General features: G+C 39.8%; 1 protein-coding gene and 1 pseudogene across 1 annotated transcript; both read left to right on the top strand.

Moving 5' to 3' along the window:
• Window positions 1-5,178: 5,178 nt before the first annotated feature.
• SMIM28 (small integral membrane protein 28) lies at window positions 5,179-9,162 on the top strand. Its single transcript, XM_032650926.1, is given in 3 exon segments — window positions 5,179-5,289; window positions 8,816-9,137; window positions 9,140-9,162. Coding segments are annotated over 3 exon segments (456 nt in total).
• A 6,715-nt stretch (window positions 9,163-15,877) lies between these two features.
• On the top strand, window positions 15,878-16,155 carry LOC116763276 (annotated as a pseudogene).
• Window positions 16,156-16,532: the final 377 nt, after the last annotated feature.

Here is a 16,532-nt window from a genome sequence, read left to right as displayed (position 1 = left end):
TAGAAATTTTAAAATAGTTGACTGCAGAAGGAGGGAAATTTCTGGGGTAATGGAAATGTTTTATATCTTGTTTTAGGCAGTGATTATAGGAGTGAATAAAACTGTCAAAATTAATCAAACTGAACACAGAAGATCTTTGTGTTCTGTTTTATATTATTCCCTCATAAAAAGTTTTTTTTTAAATCTTCTGTTCAACCCTCCCTTTCCGTAAGTGCTCATATTCTTCCAAAGTAAACTTCATATCAATAATTTCTTTTTTTATTGTCATACTTGTTGGTTTATCATTCTGGGGTAGCTTCTTTTTTCAGTCCATATTGTTGGTGGATTTAGTCAAACTGTTTATGTCTTTCCTTCCAGATTATCAGGGCCAAAGTTGAACAAAAACCAAGGCCAGATCTGCTGACCCTTAGGTGAATCCCTGGGGCTCCACCGGCTCTGATGCAGGCAGTGATTCGTCACAGTACTGCCTGCCATCTGCTGATTCGTTTTTCAGTCATCCTAATCCAATATGTTTATTTAATTCTTATAATAGCATCTTGAGAAAGTGCAGTGACCAGTGGCTAAAATTCAAATGTATTTACTAGCTTAGAAATTAAATGTAAAAAAAAAAAAAAACCCTACCATTTTACAGGCATCTTTCGCTTAATTCAATCTTCCCTGACCTTGAGTTTTCAAGGACTTTTTCTCCATTACTGACCCAGAAGATGAAATGTGTAACACAACAAAGTCAAACTCCCTTAAGTTCCACAAATCAGGAGAAAACCAAGAAGTTTTGGTAGTTCCTGAAAATAAAAATGGAAAATTTATAATGTTGAGTTCAAGGGAATTAAGAAAGAATAGACCAAATGGGTGAAGACAAGTCAATTTCAAAAGAGAGAGAGGGAGAAGGAAAAGAATTAAGTAGAGCATGGAAAAACTCTTCTCTCAGTTCTAAAATACTTAGAGAAGTTTTAGAAATAGCTAATCAAACTTTCAGACTAATTGTGTCAGCGTTTATAATTAAAATCAAGCTATAAAAGTCCTAAACAGAAAAATCTTAGCTAAAAGCCTACTGAAATAACAGGAAGTGTTCTGCCTTTTAGTGTGGAGAAAAAAAGAAAAGAAAAAGATCATCTACTATGGAGGCCTAAAAAAAAAAAACCACTTTGATTGCTAAAATCCACACAGGTATAACTTTCTAGAGTTAAATACTACAGCATTTCTGTAAGCAGTTATAGTAAATTCAGCTATTGGCTCTCTTGGCTAAGCATATCCCAATAAATTGAAGTCATACCAGAGAACATTATTTTATACAGCTCTTCAGTGAGCCCCTTTCTGAGTCAACTAACAATTTCCTAACTTGTTTTTGAAATACAAAGCTGACTTAAATAAGTGTTATATTATTGGAATAACTGTGGGAATTCAGAGAACATTGTAATTCATTCCTAATTCAGGTGGAGGGCAGGCGATTGCAGGATATTACAACAGGGTGGCTTTCACGTGGGCCTCCAAAGATGGACAGATCTTGAAACTATTTTGTCTTGCTTGTATAACACATTCATGAACAATTACAAAGTGTGGGTCAGCAAAAAGAAGACCCCTAGTCCCATAAGAAACAACGCAATCCCACTAATTAGAAAAATTACCACTGTTAACACTGACTTTTTTCTATAAGCAGAGACATGGAAATTTATAATAAATATGCAGTTTTCTGACAAGTTTCTCTTAATGCATGGTAAGCATGTTTACATCTTTCTGGTATTTAGTTTCGGGTGATAAGATGTGTTTACCTTAATTTATTAACCAATTATCATTTTGTAGAATTTAAAAAATTTCTAGTTGTTTGTTACTATAGACATCTAAGATTTGTTAAAACATTTTTCAACAGTAGATATATCTTTGAGTAGTCATCAAATTCTTTCTTTAGGAAAAATTCCTAGAAGTGGAATTGCTGACATATACTGATATGTTCTTTTCTCTATAATCTATTAACTTGCTCTGTTTTACTGTGTAACCCTCTTGATCTTACTTCTCTGTCCAACTACTGGATCATTTCTTTGATCCCCTTTCAAGCAACATAACTCAAGAGTTGTTGATATTCACCACATCCAATTCTTCTTTTTTCTCTCTCATAACCATTCCAATCAGGCTTTTCCCCAACCACTCCACCAAAACTGCTCTTATCCAAACAACCAATGACACTCCTTCCCTCCATTTTGTTAAATCCCAGAGTAAATCTCATTCATCATCTTACTTGATCACACAGTGGCTTCTGAGATAGATAATCATTCCCTCCTTATAGAAACTTTTTCTTCCCTTAGATCCAGGACACCACACGTTCTTGGTTTCTCTTCTCCCTCACTGGCCACTCACTCTGTCCCCCTATCCTACTGACCCTCATTCTCTTGGTGATCTCATTACGTCTCATAGTTTTAAATACTATCTCCCTGCCAATGAATTCCAGCTGTTATCTGTGGTCTAGTTCTCACTCCTAAACTCCAAAGTCAAATACACAAACTCACACATATTGCAAACTTACCATGCCCAAAACTCAACTCCTGATCTTTACTCATCTTGCCTAAAAAACAAAACAATCTGCCCCATCCAGTCTTTCCCCTTCAATGGTCATCCTTCTTATTACTCAAGTCTAAAACAGAATCCTCCTTCCTCCTTGATCGTTTTTCAATCTTACACCACCTTTAGTTCATGAAATCTTATTGACTCTAAGTCTAAAATATATCTAGAACCTCACCACCTCCACTTCCGCTAGTCTGGTCCGTTATTTCTACCCTGATTTAAAGAGCTCCAACTGGTCTCTCTACTTTTGCCCTTAATCCCTGTAACTATTTCCAATGCAGAGGACCAAGTGATTCTTTTAAAATGAAGTCAGATCTTGTCACTCCTCTGCTTCATCATTTGACTCAGAATAAAAGCCAAATTCCTACAATGCTCTATAAATCCTGCACTCCGTGCTACCCGACCACCTCCCATCCATGTATCCTCCCCGACCTTGTCTTCTGTCTTCTACTTTTTTCCTGGCTCACTGCTCCAGCCCCCCTGACCTACTAGCCATTCTGAGAACTTATCAGGCACATGACTGCCTCAGGGCCTTTGCACTGGCTATTCCCTTTGTCTGCAGTGCTCTTCCTTCTGATACCTTCATGGGTCAGTCCCTTGAATCCTTCAGCTTTTTACACAAATATCACTTTCCCTGTGAGATCCTAATTGACTTCCCACTTTAAAAATGCCTCCCTCTTTCAGCATTTACTCTGCTCCTTCTCTGCTTTGTCTCCACAGCATCTATCACCTTCTGATGTATTACATGTTATTTATGTAATGTTTCTTTTTCTTGGTCCCCCCAAAAATGTATCCATAAAAGCAGTAATTTTTTTCTGATTCATTCAATGCTGGAGGAGGGTCAACGTTACAGATTCACATTTAATGCTTTTGATCCATATTTCCAACTTGCTTATTTGCTTCTCAAGGAAGGAAAGTAAATAAGTAGATAAGATGGAGAAGGAGGGGCTTCCCTGGTGGCACAGTGGTTAAGAATCCGCCTGCCAATGCAGGAGACATGGGTTCGAGCCCTGGTCCAGGAAAATCCAACATACCGCAGAGCAGCTAAGTCCGTGTGCCACAACTACTGAGCCTGTGCTCTAGAGCCCGCGAGCCACAACTACTGAGCCCACGTTCCACAACTACTGAAGCTCACGTGCCTAGAGCCTTTGCTCTGCAACAAGAGAAGCCACGACAATGAGAAGCCCGGGCACCGCAACAGAGTAGCCCCCGCTCACCACAAAGAGAGAAAGCCTGTGTGCAGCAACGAAGACCCAATGCAGCCAAAGATAAATAAATAATTTTAAAAAAAAAAGATGGAGAAGGAGTTGAGGGCATAGTATTGGCAAAACCACTGACATGCAAAAAAGCAAAATAGTGCACTGGTCTCCAGGTGCTCCTGATGTTTCAAAGTGGGGATACAGGATTGACTTAAAATAGGAACACATCCATGGAACAAAGCAACATGTTAACCGAAAGCACAAAATCAACTCATTCCACGTGAAGAAAGGAAAGGATGAAATGACAAGGGTGTTCCACACTAGGATACTGACTGAGACACTGGGACACTTAGTGAAAATTTTTTTATCACAAATAAGTTTGACAAAGTGCCAAAGTGTATTGGGGAGGGCAGCTGTCTTTGAAAAGGTAATGAAAACTATGGATCCTCCCACGAAAATTAGATGTACCTAAAAGTTTAGAGAGTTCACCACCCTCCCCAAAACCTATCCACAGACCACCATGGGCCAAAGATTGAGAATCCTAATTAAGAGAAAAGAATCCCACTTAACAATCATAACAATCACTTGAATGAAAAGGATGCCTGGATAAAAACGTGGGTAGTTGCAATTCTGAGCTGTAACATTTTGAGTAAATATTTGAAGCTAAAGTTTACTCTACTAAAAGAAAGGATCCAACTGTCATGTCTTAAATGTCCAGTAGAATTAAACATCCCGAAGTTACCTCAGTGAATGTGTAAACTGAAAGTTTCTTATTGCTTGATATAAATAATTTTATAAAGTTCACAACGTAATCAGAACTAAGACTATGAAAACAGCAAACATTCCATCCAAACAGTCGGAGCTATCGTCTCTCTGGCTTGTGTACAATTTTATCATTTAGTGTCTTTCATCTAAATAATTCACAAAAATGATATTAATGAGTCTTGCTTCACTACCAAATACTCCTTCTCTCTGTACCACAGAATCCAGAAATAATTACAGGAAGTTCAGCTTGGATAGTTCTTGCTCAGCTATATGTCTGGAGAGGGATATGGTAAGGGAAGGGAGAGGGTCGTATTTACATCTAAATACAAACAGCTCTTTATTCGCTGAGACCATTTGCGACACTATAGTAACACGAATGCGAAGAACTCCTCTGTCTGAAATCTATTCCATATCCAATATCTGACTCCGATCCTTACAGTGATAAAGGCCACAAAAGCAAACCCAGAGGCACTGAATTTAAATATAGTCCTGAGAGGTCTCTCTGGTTGGTTTCTTTTCCCTGTTGACACTCAGAACAAATTTCCCAACAGCCATCAGCCGAATTCATCCAAGCTGGATGCAGGCCAAGAAGCAGCAGTATTGTTGAAATCTGGGCAGCGAGGGGGAAGGGTGACTGGCACATCAGTCAGGTGAAAACATGCGGGAACTGATGGGCAGCAGCTGGAAGAAGTTTGGCCACGCTGGCAGGGGGACATACGAGTGGTTAACCAGTGAACCGAGCCTACCTCTTCCGGAAACCCACCTGCAGGTTTGTACCTATGACTTATGCCTTTTCTTCCCCAAAGTATCTTTGTTAGCTTTAAAACCAACAATGCCTACATTTTTAGGAAAACTTAGTGGCAACATTTTGTATTACAGGTGTGACAAAAATATGAATTCACTGAATGGCTTGGTCTAAGGAACTACCTTGAAAGTTGGTATCTTCTGACAATGATAAACTCAAGTAAAACTTGTCACAAATATATTCTAAGAACGCTTGGTATATCAAATATATCAAAGAACAGCGAAGCTAGAAGTCAACAAATTTTTATGCCTTGGTATGACAACTTTGTTCTTTGCTCAGTCTACATTAAAAAAAAAAAAAAGAGAGAGAGACTCCCTTTGGCTCTCCAGCTATTTCTAAGAACTAGCAGAAGCGAAGGATCTTACTTCAGGAAGGGCAGCAGAGGGCTAAGGACGCTTTGCCTCTCACTAAGAAATGCAGCAGCTGTTTTGCTTTACCTGGGAAATCCCCAAAGAAGTCTCAATCTGAGGCATCATTAAGGAAAAATATTTGTAGAAACCTAAAAACTCAGAATTAATTTTACGATCAGCAGGGAAATGAGTGATACTACTGTCCCATCAGAAAGGGGGAAACAAACCTATTTTCTTGTTTTCTGGAAAATCGAGTGGTGAGATTGGTATTTAAATTCTCTAAAACCACTTTTAACAGAAATAAGTTATACACATATATATGATATATCCTGCAGCAGTTACACTTTCTATTGGTTATTTCTTTAAAGTATTCCCTGAACAGCAAAGTCCTTGAGAAATATTAAAAGTTAAAAAACCACATTGAGGGTAGTGAAACAATTAGAATATTTGACTAAAACAAGACATCCTGGAAGGGTAAGCTGGGACAAAGTGAGAGAGTGGTATATACATATATACACTACCAAATGTAAAACAGATAGCTAGTGGGAAGCAGCTGCATAGCACAGGGAGATCAGCTTGGTGCTTTGTGACCACCTAGAGGGGTGGGATAGGGAGGGTGGGAGACGCAAGAGGGAAGAGATATGGGGATATATGTATAGCTGATTCACTTTGTTATAAAGCAGAAACTAACACACCATTGTAAAGCAATTATACTCCAATAAAGATGTTAAAAAAGACATCCTTTCTGCATTAACAAAATCCACAACAATTTGAACCAATAGACCATGAATCATTAAATAAACAAATTAAGGATACCATCATAAATTCCTTCATAGCTCTGTGATCTCTTAACTAGGAAGGAAGAAGAGTTCTTTATCTTAAGAAATTGTCCTAATCTGCGGTATTAAATAAGTCTTTCAGTGCCACTCAATATTTGGACAAAATAACCAATGGATGTACCAATTACAGAAGGGGACTGTAGCATCTCTGTTTTCACAAATTTTTGCAACTAATAGCATTAATAGCATAATGGTAAGCAAGAGGCTCTATTACAGAAAAGCTTTTAAATAGAATATTAACTATCTTCATATTCTATGCATACTGAAGTTAGAGAGTTTAAATAGAGTATTTAAAATTTGATGCCCACAACTGTTTAGAAACTATTATCATCCAGTTACTGAAGGAGAATGAAGGAAAAATCAGTTATGCAAAATGGCTCTTGTTTATCAAGGTTGAAGAGTGATTAAGTATTAAGAGATAATAGCTTTAACATTTTAAATGATTCATCTAGTGGAAGAAAATAAACATATTTAAATTGCTTTTTCAGTCCAACTTGATTTTTTAATAACTGTAGTAAATTTATTTGAGTTCTTATAGCTTTTATAATAAAAGTCCTTGTTACAGCACAACAGATTTTTAGTTAATAGTTTTGATAAACTAGATTATGTGTGAGAAAACAAAGAATTCATAGTTCATTGATGCATTAAATTCTCATGCCAACCCTCCAAAAAAGATGTTCTTATTCTCATTTCATAGAGAAGAAAAAGTAGATACAGAAGGGGCAAGTGAATGGTTCATGGTCACGCAGGTATCAGAAGGTCATATTGGAATTCAAGACCACAGCTGTCAAAGCCCAAAGATGATGTTCTGCTTCCCAAGAAAACCTTTAATTGTATGCACTTTAAGTTAAAATATCTTAACTCATATCTTAGAGAAAACAAAATATTTAGCAGTGTAAATATTAAATAAACCATCTAATTTTGAGTCAGAATTAACAACATAGTTGTAAATTCTTTAGGAATTATAAAAGATTATACGAACAACACTAGATAAGTCAGTCTCTTAAGAGGTCAAGACCAGCAAAACATTTGTTCTTTCCACCAAAATCAAGGCAAAAACCTCAGCTTTCATAGTTTTATTACTATAAGTTTTATTTTAAATCAGTAGACAAAGATCTTAATATGTTGTTTCTTTAAACACAATTATAAGGCTTTACACTGTTTTCTTTTCCTCTGTAGTAGTGTATGCTAACATTCACATGTGTTGTGAGTGAACAGAAGCTTTTTAATACTTCATTATTTCTTAGTAGCTTTGTGTAAAGCAATGTCTATGCAATTTGGAACAGGACTTAATTTTTCATATGGCTTTTCTACCTTGCCGTTGGAGTATCATTTCATGCCTATTATTTGCTCCATCAAGAACCATCATTATTGTGAAAAATCAATACCTTTTAGGTTGCTTAAGAATGAATTTATCTGCAATTCTTGGGCTTCCCTGGTGGCACAGTGGTTAAGAATCCACCTGCCAATGCAGGGGACACGGGTTCGAGCCCTGGCCCGGAAAGATCCCACATGCCGCGGAGCAACTCAGCCCGTGTGCCACAACTACTGAGGCTGTGCTCTAGAGCCCGCGAGCCACAACTACTGAAGCCCGCACACCTAGACCCCGTACTCCACAACAAGAGAAGCCACCGCAATGAGAAGCCCGTGCACCGCAGCGAAGAGTAGCCCCCCACTCACCACAACCAAAGACCCACGCACAGCAACAAAGACCCAACACAGCCAAATAAATTTATCTGCAATTCTTTTTCTTGAGAGAATTCCAAATTTCCATATTTATCTTACAAATATTGCAAAAACATATTGAGGAAATTTCAAAATCTCAATCATCATAAGCATCAGCTATCCAATCGGATTTCAAATGTTGATTACATGAGATCTGAGCACATACCAACGGCAGATTTTACTCCAGAATTAAAGAAGTCAGTTCCATATAATCCTTCTGTGGCAATAAAACGTTATTGGTCTAATTCTAAACAAAATAAGTACATAAATAGTAAGAGTTCTCATTCAAAGAATGAGTGATGGACCTGCCAACTAAAACTTATCCTAAAATTTTTACTTCAGGGGAAATATTGTAGGGTACCCTTGTGTACTTTGGACATTCTGAATTCATACTTTATCACGGAAGTACACTTTACTTCATGCAGGCTCAAGCTCATTGGCATAAATGAATGATTAGAGTGATTTTCAGAGTCAGTAAATGATAAGGAGAATACAAGACGAAGACAGAGATCAGCCTTAGAAATGCAGCGGTCTTCTTTCCCCATCTTCTAACTCAATTCCGTTCCCTAACTCCAGGGCACCCAGAAGATAAGTTCCAACAAGGAAGATGTGGAGCCCTTCCTGTGCATCCTTCTTCCAGCCACCGTCCTGCTCTTCCTGGCTTTTTTGCTGCTTTTCCTGCATCGCCACTGCCAGGCCTCTCGGCCCCACGGGCAGGTTTCCAGCCTCGACCTTCCAGAGCACCCGCCTGCAGGAGAGGTGACCGACTTCCTGCCGGGCTTACCCTGGAGCAGCGAGCAGACCTTCCCTTACTCCCCACTGCCCGGGGAGGTAGCCCTTCTCTCGGGTTCACCACCCTCCTATGAAGAGGCCACCAGGAACGCCCCTGGAGGAGAGGCCCTGGATGCGGGCCTTCAGTATAAAGCGGGTTCACCTGGACTGGATGTGCCACTATAAACCGCTCTTGTAACCATTAAAACAGCTCTCCACCCTTCACTGAGCCCTCCTGAGCAGGGGGACAAGGGCCTCTGGACCTAAGAAGCTGCAATTCACCTGGATGAATGGGGATGGGGGGAGCTTGACAAACGTCCATCTTGTTAATGCATTTTCAAGTTCCTTAGGGAGAAGTCTCCCCAGGTCGTTCTAAAGATGACCGGGCTCTTTTATAACATATAACGGCCCTGAGAAAAACAAGAAAGTTCTATGTGAAGGAAAAGAATTACTAGTGAACATAGGAAGGAAAAGGAGAAAGAAAAAGAATTACTAGTGAACATAGAAAGGAGCTCTGAAAAGAAAAACAGAAAAATGTTGATAAGCCAAAGATAACTGCTTTTGCCACCAAAATAAAACTTTTCTTCCTACAGAAGTGTTTCAGGGCCTCATCATTCCACTTCTGTGTGAAGATGCATGGAGAGTTCTAGAAGGTGAGAAAAACACCTCTAGAGCTGTAGTAGTAAATAATGGTGAAATGTTTCAATATTAATAATAAAGGACAGTTGCAAACATTTTAGTTTAAAAAAAAATAAAGCTCTCCAAAATTCTCTCCTTTGTAGTGTGGCTCTTGCTTACTTTCTGATTTGCTTCCTAGAATGAGAGGATTTGGCTTAGTTACATGCGAATGTCTCACACTAGAATACTGTGGGTTGTCTGACTGTGCTGTGGCAGAACAAAGGGTAGTTGCTCTGACACATTATCTTGGGGGACACAGTGACAGTGTGTGTCCTCACCAAGCAGCAGGAACAAGAATAGAAATCAGTTTAACATTGGAAGGGAAAAGTCGAAATCTTGGATCCCATGGTAAAGAGAAACACAGATAAGCTCTAACAGGAATCTTATACATCGCATAGTTCAAACTCTTGCCTTGCCGATGTCAAAACTGGAGTTCAGGGCTTCCCTGGTGGCGCAGTGGTTGGTTGAGAGTCCGCCTGCCGATGAAGGGGACGCGGGTTCGTGCCCCTGTCCGAGAAGATCGCACATGCCGCGGAGCGGCTGGGCCCGTGAGCCATGGCCGCTGAGCCTGCGGCGTCCGGAGCCTGTGCTCCGCAACGGGAGAGGCCACAACAGTGAGGCCCGCGTACCGCAAAAAAAAACAAAAACAGAAAACTAGAGTTCAGAGAGGTTAAGTAACTTGTCCAGTGTTAAATACCACCTAAGAGGCAGAGCTGGGACCAGAAGCCTGGCCTCTCCATCCTGGGCCAGAGCAGCTTCCACGGTACCAGCTGGTCTCCCAAGAAATTGCAAATGTGGAATTTCAGTCCCTGCTCCTGACTGGGGGTCAGCACTCACAACAGGATGGACATAGCTCTGAGTTTGGAATGGGATACAAATCTCCCTCCATGATTTTCAAATGGGGAGGTAGAGGTGGGTCATGTACCACTTGGAGGCTGTATCAGGATACCCATAGGGGTGGGTATCAGGATAAGAACCACACATGGTTTTTAAACTCGTACTCATTGCTGTAATTTCGGGGGGGGAGAAACTATTTTTAGTGTTTTCACAGTATAAACTACAAAACTAAACAACATTTTGATGGTTCAAAATGAACAACAAATGACTCTTTAAAGCTTTTTTTTGTTTTTTTTCCCGGTACGCAGGCCTCTCACTGTTGTGGCCTCTCCCGTTGCGCAGCACAGGCTCCAGACGCGCAGGCTCAGCGGCCATGGCTCACGGGCCCAGCCGCTCCGCGGCATGTGGGATCTTCCCGGACCGGGGCACGAACCCGTGTTCCCTGCATCGGCAGGCGGACTCTCAACCACTGCGCCACCAGGGAAGCCCCTTTAAAGCTTTTTTGACATGAACATTTTTGTGCTAGATATGGTACAGTTTTAGAAAAATAAAGTAGGATGCATTACTTTTCAAACATAATCTGATAGAAATAATTTCTTTGAGGGCTGAAGCAAAATATAATCTATTTGAGTGAAAAAAACCAATAATGTTTCTTTCAGGAAAATTGTACTGAACAATTCTCTAATGGTCTTTAAGGGAAGTAAATAAACAAATGGAAATGAAAAGCTCAGCAGACAGCCTTCTTTTTTTAATCCTAAGAATCTAGTTCTCTTGGGAGACTCTATTGAGTCTTTCTCAACTGCCATTTCTTCCTCTTCCCTTGCTAGCAGAACCCTGATTTGGTTCTGGGATCCTGGAACCCCCTGTGAGAGGCAGACCAGATCCCGCCCGATGACAGGGATGCATCATGATAATTATGGTGATCTCAATTCCTTCACTGGTGGCTGATTTGATCTTTGGGACTGAAGGAGAGATCTACACAGGAGGAGAGGCTTGGTCTAAAAAAGACTGCCTCATTTAAAAATAAACGCATGGAAGGAGATACTCTTCCTCTTTGCTGGATGTTATGTATCTGCATGTGACGCTTAGAGCCGCAACAGCCATCCTGCAACCATGAGGCAAGACATCAGCCAGGACTAGTATTGAGGATGGTAGAGTAGAAAGATGGAAAACACCTGGGTTGTTGATTGTCAAGCAGCTGAATAACCCTGCAACTATCTATGTTTTAATGAGAGAATACCTTTCCTACTGCTTAAAGCCATTTAAGCCATGCTTGTTACTTGTAGACAAAAGCATCCCAATTGCCACAATTTCAAAGGCTAATAAGGAAATACATTGCCATGTTTAAAAATGTTAGATAGACTTACTTGAAATAAGTAGTCAATGTTAGGACTCATTGAAGATGTTGTGAATGATGTAGCTAAGGAAACATTTTCTCTTGTGGAACCAAACTGAAGCACTGAAGAAAATAAACTACAGCTGAACTATTGCCAAACTACAGCCCCTAGGCCAAACCTCACTTGCAACCTGTTAATTGTACATCCTGAGACAAGACTGATTTTTACAGTTTTTAATAGTTAAAAAAACTCAAAAGAAAAATATTTCATGACATATGAAAACTATATGAATTAGAATTTTGGCAGCTAGAAATAAAGTTATTGGAACCCGGTCACGCCCACTTACCTATGGCTGCTACATCAAGAGTTGGGTAGTTACAACAGAGACCATATGACCCTCAAAGCCTAAAATATTTACTATCGGTTCCTTTAGCAAAAAAGTTTGCTGAAACCTGCTGCACACCAGTGGACTCCAACCCTAATTCCATGGTAGAATTACTCGAGGAACTGCTAGAAATACTGATACCAAGACCCATCTAGACCAATTAAACAGAAATAAAGCCAGTGATTCTAATACGAAAGCAAGGCTGAAAGTCCTTTCTCTAGGTAATGTGGGTGGGTACAAAATACAGGTGAGCTTCATTGTGGACAGACGTACGGTAACAGGTTTAGAGAAAACTAGATCTGTAAATCCAGCTTTGAACCATCATTTATAACCCAGCATTCTCTGTAAACCCCTTCCCGAAGCCATCAGCCCAATGTGTATCTGCCACCAATTCAATTCACAAAGCAGGATTTCCAGCAGAGTATTAGAAACAACGGTGTCAACAGTGCATCCTTGTTCAAATGTTGACACAACTGGCACCCATGGGTAGTACTAGCTGTTAGCACTCCGAGACGGAGAGTGGAATTTTAAAAAAGATCCAGGGATGAAAGAACTAGACCTTTAACAGCTAGAAAGTATCTGGGGAAGCAATAATTGTGGCCAGAAAAGATTAAGAATGGGAGGGAGTATAATAGGAACAGTGACCAGTATGTGCACATTTTCACTAAGTTCTACACGGGACGAGAAAATATCACTCAGGTAACATTTTATACAAAGGAAAAGGAGTCCAGTTTCTGGTCTGGCGTGAAAAGAGCTTGAAAGTCATTCCTCCATCCTAACAACAAGAAAAAGCTGAACAAACTGAAAAATCAACAACTCTTCTTAAATCCCTCAGAGAACTGAGGTCACAAACCGCTGTCCCCCAAATTAGGCAGAAGGCAGATACAAAGAATCACAACTTACCTGAGCAGAAATCCGCAAGCAGAAATGTCCTCAGGGACCAGCGCCAGGGTGGGGAAAGCTAAACTGTAATCGAAGGATTGCTGGAGGATCAGAGTACACAAATTTAAGAATTAAAAACTCCAGAGGGGCCCAAACTCAGTTAGTCTTGCCTCTAGGAGCCCTACCAGATTCTCACAGTGGAGCTCTGGGAAGAAAACCGTCTCGTGCTTCCAGCAGAAGGAGAAGAGGAACCATTTTGAAATACCTCAGCACATGCCGATCTTCTTAACGAGATCTGCCCTCGGGAGAAACTACTTCACCAGGGCCCAGCCTGCTGGGGTTTTATCAGAGCCTAACTCACCTGGGGGGAGGGAAATTCCCAGCCCCAGCTGGTTCTAGTCTCACTCTGCAGAAGGGAAATACCCAACTCCAGCTCTGCTAGTTATCTTGTTCCAGTTAATGGGGGAAAAGAAATAGCAACAGAGAAGCACGTGTGAAGTTCACAGCCCAGCGGCATAGGCTCACTACAAAACTGAGACCTAATCATAAAACTATAAAACGTTTTCCCTTGCCCCACACCTAACCACCAGCCACCACATCATTAAAGGCCTATTTACTGCAGTCCCTTTTACCTAGTACGTTGAGTTTACCTTTCAAGAAAAAATTGTAAGTCATACTAAAAAGCAAAAAACACAGTTTGAAGAGACAGAGCAAGCATCAGAGACAGATTCAGAGATGGCAGGAATGTTGTTGGAATGATCAGACCAGGAATGTAAAATAAATATGATTAATATGCAAAGGGCTCTAATGGAAAAAAAATAGACAACATGCAAGAACAGATGGGCAATGCCTGCAGAGAGATGGAAATTCTAAGAAAGAACCAAAAAGAAATGCTAGAAACCAAAAACACTGTAACAGAAATGAAGAATGCCTTTGATGGGCTTATCAGGAGACTGGACATAGCTGAGGAAAGAATCTCTGAGCTTAAGGAAATGTTAATAGACACTTCCAAAATGGAAAAGCAAAGAGAAAAAAACTAAAAAAAAAAAAAAAAAAAAATCAAAGCAGAATATACAAGAACTGTGAGACAACTACAAAAGGGGTTACATACGAGTAATGGGAATCCCAGAAAGAGACGAGAAAGAAAAGAACAGGAGAAATATCTGAAGCAACAATGGTGGCAAATTTCCCTACATTAATGTCAAACCACAGATCCAGGAAACTCAGAGAACATCAGGCAGAAATAATGCCAAAAACAGAGCAAAACAAAACAAAACAAACAAACAAAAGCTACACCTAGGCACATCATATTCACACTGCAGAAAATCAAAAATAAAGAAAAAATCTTGAAAGAAGCTGGCGGGGGGTTGGGGGAGAGAACCTTACCTATAGAAGAGGAAAGATGAGAATTACACACAACTGTTCCTCAGAAACCATGTGGTCCCAAAGACCAAATCAGCCCCTGGTAAAGGAACTGAGATCACCATCTTCTGATGTTAGAATAAAGTATCATAAAGCATCAACAAACTCTTAAGTCCCACCGTATTCTCAGTGCAGTGCAGGGCTCTCAATATAGAGTTAAAACTTACCTTCTCCTCCAATTCCCCAGCGTTTTCAGACAATACACATAGTTGGATGTTTTGAAGGGCCAACATTAGCATTCATCTTCTCCATCTGGATTCGGAACAAGGTGAGGCCAAAGTTAAATTTTCTCACTTCAAACACTGAATCTTCTTGGTTCTAAATTATTCATTAGTTACTCCTTTATCACACTCATAAGACCTGTCTCAGAGGGTTGTTAGAAGGATACAATGTTAAAACACACATCTGCCAAAAAGGCAGAGTCAGTACTAGCGCCTTTCTGTATTTATCATCCCCTATAATACATCATGTGTTCTTACTCTCTTGTAGGGAAACTAAGACAACAGGGCCTGCCTGTCCATTAGCCTCACCTGGCACCATGCTTAGAGCTCACATTAGTTTTAGGGGCCCATAAAAATATTTTAATTTCTTTTACAATCAGAATTTTAAAAGTTAACTTTGGGGGTCAAAATTATATTCATCTTTATACCAGCACAGTCATAAAATATAATTTTTGTATTTTTCTACAGAGGAAGGGACCCACCAAGGCAAAAGTACCTTGGGCCTGTCACAGTTATAATGCAGCCCTGGGAGAGAGGCTATCCCAGTTCAAAGCAAGCCAGCTTCAGGCAAGAGAAGAGAGATCTGAATTTTTTCAGAGGAAACACCTGTGCTCTCTCTCTCCTCCCTACACAAACCCAATGGTTCTAGCCACACTTTCCCTCCCTCTCTCCTCTCATTTTGTTAACGTCATCATAAAAGTAAACAAGTAAGTGATCTCAGTAAGTCTTCTGCTGTAGGCAGAATGTATAAGAACGCAATATGTGTGTTCAATAGGCAAGGGATCAGGTGAGTTCAAAGAACCAATTTCAGTTCTTAATGAACAGGTCCAGGGTTTTTACTCACAAAAGACCATACTAATAAATACTTTTTAGCAGGACACAACATGCAAAACATTGGGCTAAGAGATAAACAGGCATTATCTCTTGGAATCCTCAAAAATCATATGAGGTGAATACCATCCATTTGTACAAATAAAGAAACAGATTCAATAAGGCTCTGTCACACAAGGTCACACACCAGGAAGTAGGAGAGCTGGGATGGAAAGCCAGACTCTTAATCTTGAAGGAGGCACCTTCTTCTGATCTGGTGGAGGGATGGCTTTACATGTTGAAGGACGCAAGCTATAGAATTCATGACTATGGCAGGATTGAAGCTATTGTAGGCCCAGAAACTGATACCCAATTCCAGTTCACTGGTATTAAAAAAAAAATGTCAACACTTACACTCTCACAAGTAGAATGAACCATGTACAGACCACATATGCAGGCTTTGCTTTGGTTATCCTGTATTTCAAGTGCAGGTCCAAAAGAGTTGCAGATGTGAAAGCAACATTTATGGAGTCCAACCTGTCTCTACTGCATCCATTATGTTCTCAGCCCTAGAGAAGCTAATATCAACTCATCAAATGATATTCCATTTGTACAATAAATATGAACCTGGAAAAATTCCCCATGTTTCTAAACATTAAATTAATAATAAAAACCAAACTAAAACACAAAATGTATGTAATATATTTAAATATGAATTTATATTAATTTCTTTTAAGAGCTTTTTGAGAACATTAGCCACCTAGTTGTGGTGTATTTGGTTGTCTACTTTTACTTCAACGCATGAACCTTTTAAAATCAGTGTGGATATCCCTCTGTTTTTACAAACACCACAGTCTCAGAAGTTATATCAGCCTCATATTGATTAGAATTTATGTTTTAATTTTTAAAGACATTCCCAGCTTTAGACCTTAGCTTTCTTATCCTCAACC

Source organism: Phocoena sinus, chromosome 12, assembly GCF_008692025.1.
Source record: "Phocoena sinus isolate mPhoSin1 chromosome 12, mPhoSin1.pri, whole genome shotgun sequence".
Classification (NCBI taxonomy): domain Eukaryota; kingdom Metazoa; phylum Chordata; class Mammalia; order Artiodactyla; family Phocoenidae; genus Phocoena; species Phocoena sinus.
This window is presented reverse-complemented; position numbering and strand designations above follow the sequence as displayed.